This window comes from Austrofundulus limnaeus, unplaced genomic scaffold (assembly GCF_001266775.1).
Source record: "Austrofundulus limnaeus strain Quisiro unplaced genomic scaffold, Austrofundulus_limnaeus-1.0 Scaffold117, whole genome shotgun sequence".
NCBI classification, from domain to species: domain Eukaryota; kingdom Metazoa; phylum Chordata; class Actinopteri; order Cyprinodontiformes; family Rivulidae; genus Austrofundulus; species Austrofundulus limnaeus.
Genome location: NW_013952519.1, coordinates 486,818 through 488,994, shown reverse-complemented (window position 1 = coordinate 488,994; position 2,177 = coordinate 486,818). Strand labels below are relative to the sequence as shown.

At 32.9% G+C, this 2,177-nt stretch overlaps 1 protein-coding gene across 1 annotated transcript in view; it reads left to right on the top strand.

Moving 5' to 3' along the window:
- Positions 1–2,177, top strand: part of anxa3a (annexin A3a) — an 11,720-nt gene that overhangs the window by 6,643 nt on the left and 2,900 nt on the right. The window contains exons 8-9 of the mRNA XM_014014600.1: positions 837–916; positions 1,933–1,989. Of these exons, the coding sequence (XP_013870054.1) occupies positions 837–916; positions 1,933–1,989 (137 nt within the window). The remainder of the gene's footprint in view (positions 1–836; positions 917–1,932; positions 1,990–2,177) is intronic.

Below are 2,177 nucleotides of genomic sequence, written 5' to 3'. Positions count from 1 at the left end.
ATCATTTACCCAGAATGCTTTGTGTGTAAATAAAATGGCTCAGTCCGTGTTAAAATATAGTTTTAAAAATGTACAAAACTAAACATCCTACAGTATTTTACAATCTTTATTTTACAGTTAAAAATGTTTATCAAATAAAGTCTAATGTTACAACTAATCATAGATCCCTTTAATAGAATTAAATATAGTAACAATAAAAATAAACATAGATCAAAATAAAAAATAAACATAGATCAAAATAAAAGTAAGAGTAATTATTACTGTAACGGGCTATCAAGATGAAATTGGATAACAATGAAAAATAAGGCAAGATCCTGTGCAGAAAAATATAAATTATAGGAAAAAGAGTCATGACAGACTCATGATCCGAGGGGTGTCAAAACGAGTCAAACTCAGTCATTAAGTCCAGTACAGGAAAAATATGTACAATTACCACTGGTTATTTGTGTAATGATTGAGAGATAGTTGTTTGATGTGCAAACACAAACATGGATGCTTATCATGATTGTTGGGAGCAGTGATGGTTCTAGAGTCTAACAGCTGATGGGAGGAAGGATCTGCGGTAACGCTCCTTTGTGCACCTCGGATGCAGCAGCAGTCTGTCTCTGAAGCAGCTCTGCAGATCAGCTACAGATCCATGGGAGACGTTCTGTCATCGATGTTATTTTAGTCAGAGTTCTTCTCTCCCACCACCTGCACTGGGTCGAGGGGCCGTCCCAGCACAAAGCTGGTCTTCTTGACGAGCTTATCCAGCCGCTTCCTCTCAGCTGTAGATTTTTTGTTTGTAAATAACTTCAGTTTCACATGTTGTTTGTTGTTGTTGTTGTTTTCTGTAGAAACAAAGAAGGAGTTGGGTCCGAAGCTGAAAAGTGAACTTTCTGGAGATTATTCCAAAGCTCTGCTCCTCCTGGCTCAGGTTTGTTACACCTGGAGAGTTTTTCGGCTGTGGTTTTTTGTTATTATTATTATTATTTTTAAGCTTTTAGTTAGTTTTGCCTATTTGTAATTTTTGGGACAAATTTGTTAATTTCAGCTTCATTTAGGTAGTTTTAGCTTCTAGCCACTGTTTTGCTAATTTTTGCTTCTAGCTATTGTTTTGCTAATTTTATGCTAATAATAGCTTCTAGTTAAGGTTTGGTTAATTTTAGCATTTTGGCCATTGTCATGCTGAATTTAGCTTTCTGCCAAATTTATTGATACTTTGTGCTTTTAGTGGCAGTTTGGTAAATTCTTGCTTTTAGCTGTTATTTTGCTAGATTGAGCTTTTAGCTATGGTTTTAGTAAAATTAGCTTTTAGCCAGGGATTTGGTTATTTGTGCTTAATGCTAAGTAATATTAGCTTTTAGATAAAATTTATTTAAATTTAGCTTTTTGGCCAAAGCTTTGTTAATTTTAGCTTTAAGCTATGGTTTAGTAATGTTGGCTTTAAGCTATAGTTTTAGTAATGTTAGCTTTTAGCTATGGTTTTAGTAATGTTAGCTTTTAGTTATGGTTTTAGTATTGTTAGCCTTTAGCTATGGTTTTAGTATTGTTAGCCTTTAGCTATGGTTTTTAGTAATGTTAGCTTTTAGCCAGGGATTTGGTAATTTGTGCTTAATGCTAACCAATATTAGCTTTTGGATAAAATTAATTTAAATTTAGCTTTTTGGCCAAAGCTTTGCTAATTTTAGCTTTAAGCTATGTTTTTGTTTTTGTGTTTTTATCTACAGTTCTTATTTTAGCAGTTCGGTCAACATTCTGCTAAGCTTAGCTTTTTGTTAGGGTTTTGCTCATTTTAGCATTTAGCTCCTGTTTTTATAATCTGAGCCTTAAATTGTTTTAATTTTAGTTTATTTTCTTCAGCTGACATTCAGCTCTCAGGGTTCATTCAGTATTTCTAACTGAAACTAAACTAAAATTACCTTAATTTATTTCTCGTTTCCTCGTTTTCAGGGGAACAGGGATGTCAGCACGGCCGTAAACCAACAACAGGCGAAACAAGATGCTGAGGTGAAACTTGACTCTATAAACCCAAACTGTTTATATTAGTTACAGATTTAAAACTGTGTTTATATTAGTAACAGATTTAAAACTGTGTGTTTATAATAGTAACAGATTTAAAACTGTGTGTTTATAATAGTAACAGATTTAAAACTGTGTGTTTATAATAGTAACAGATTTAAAACTGTGTGTTTATA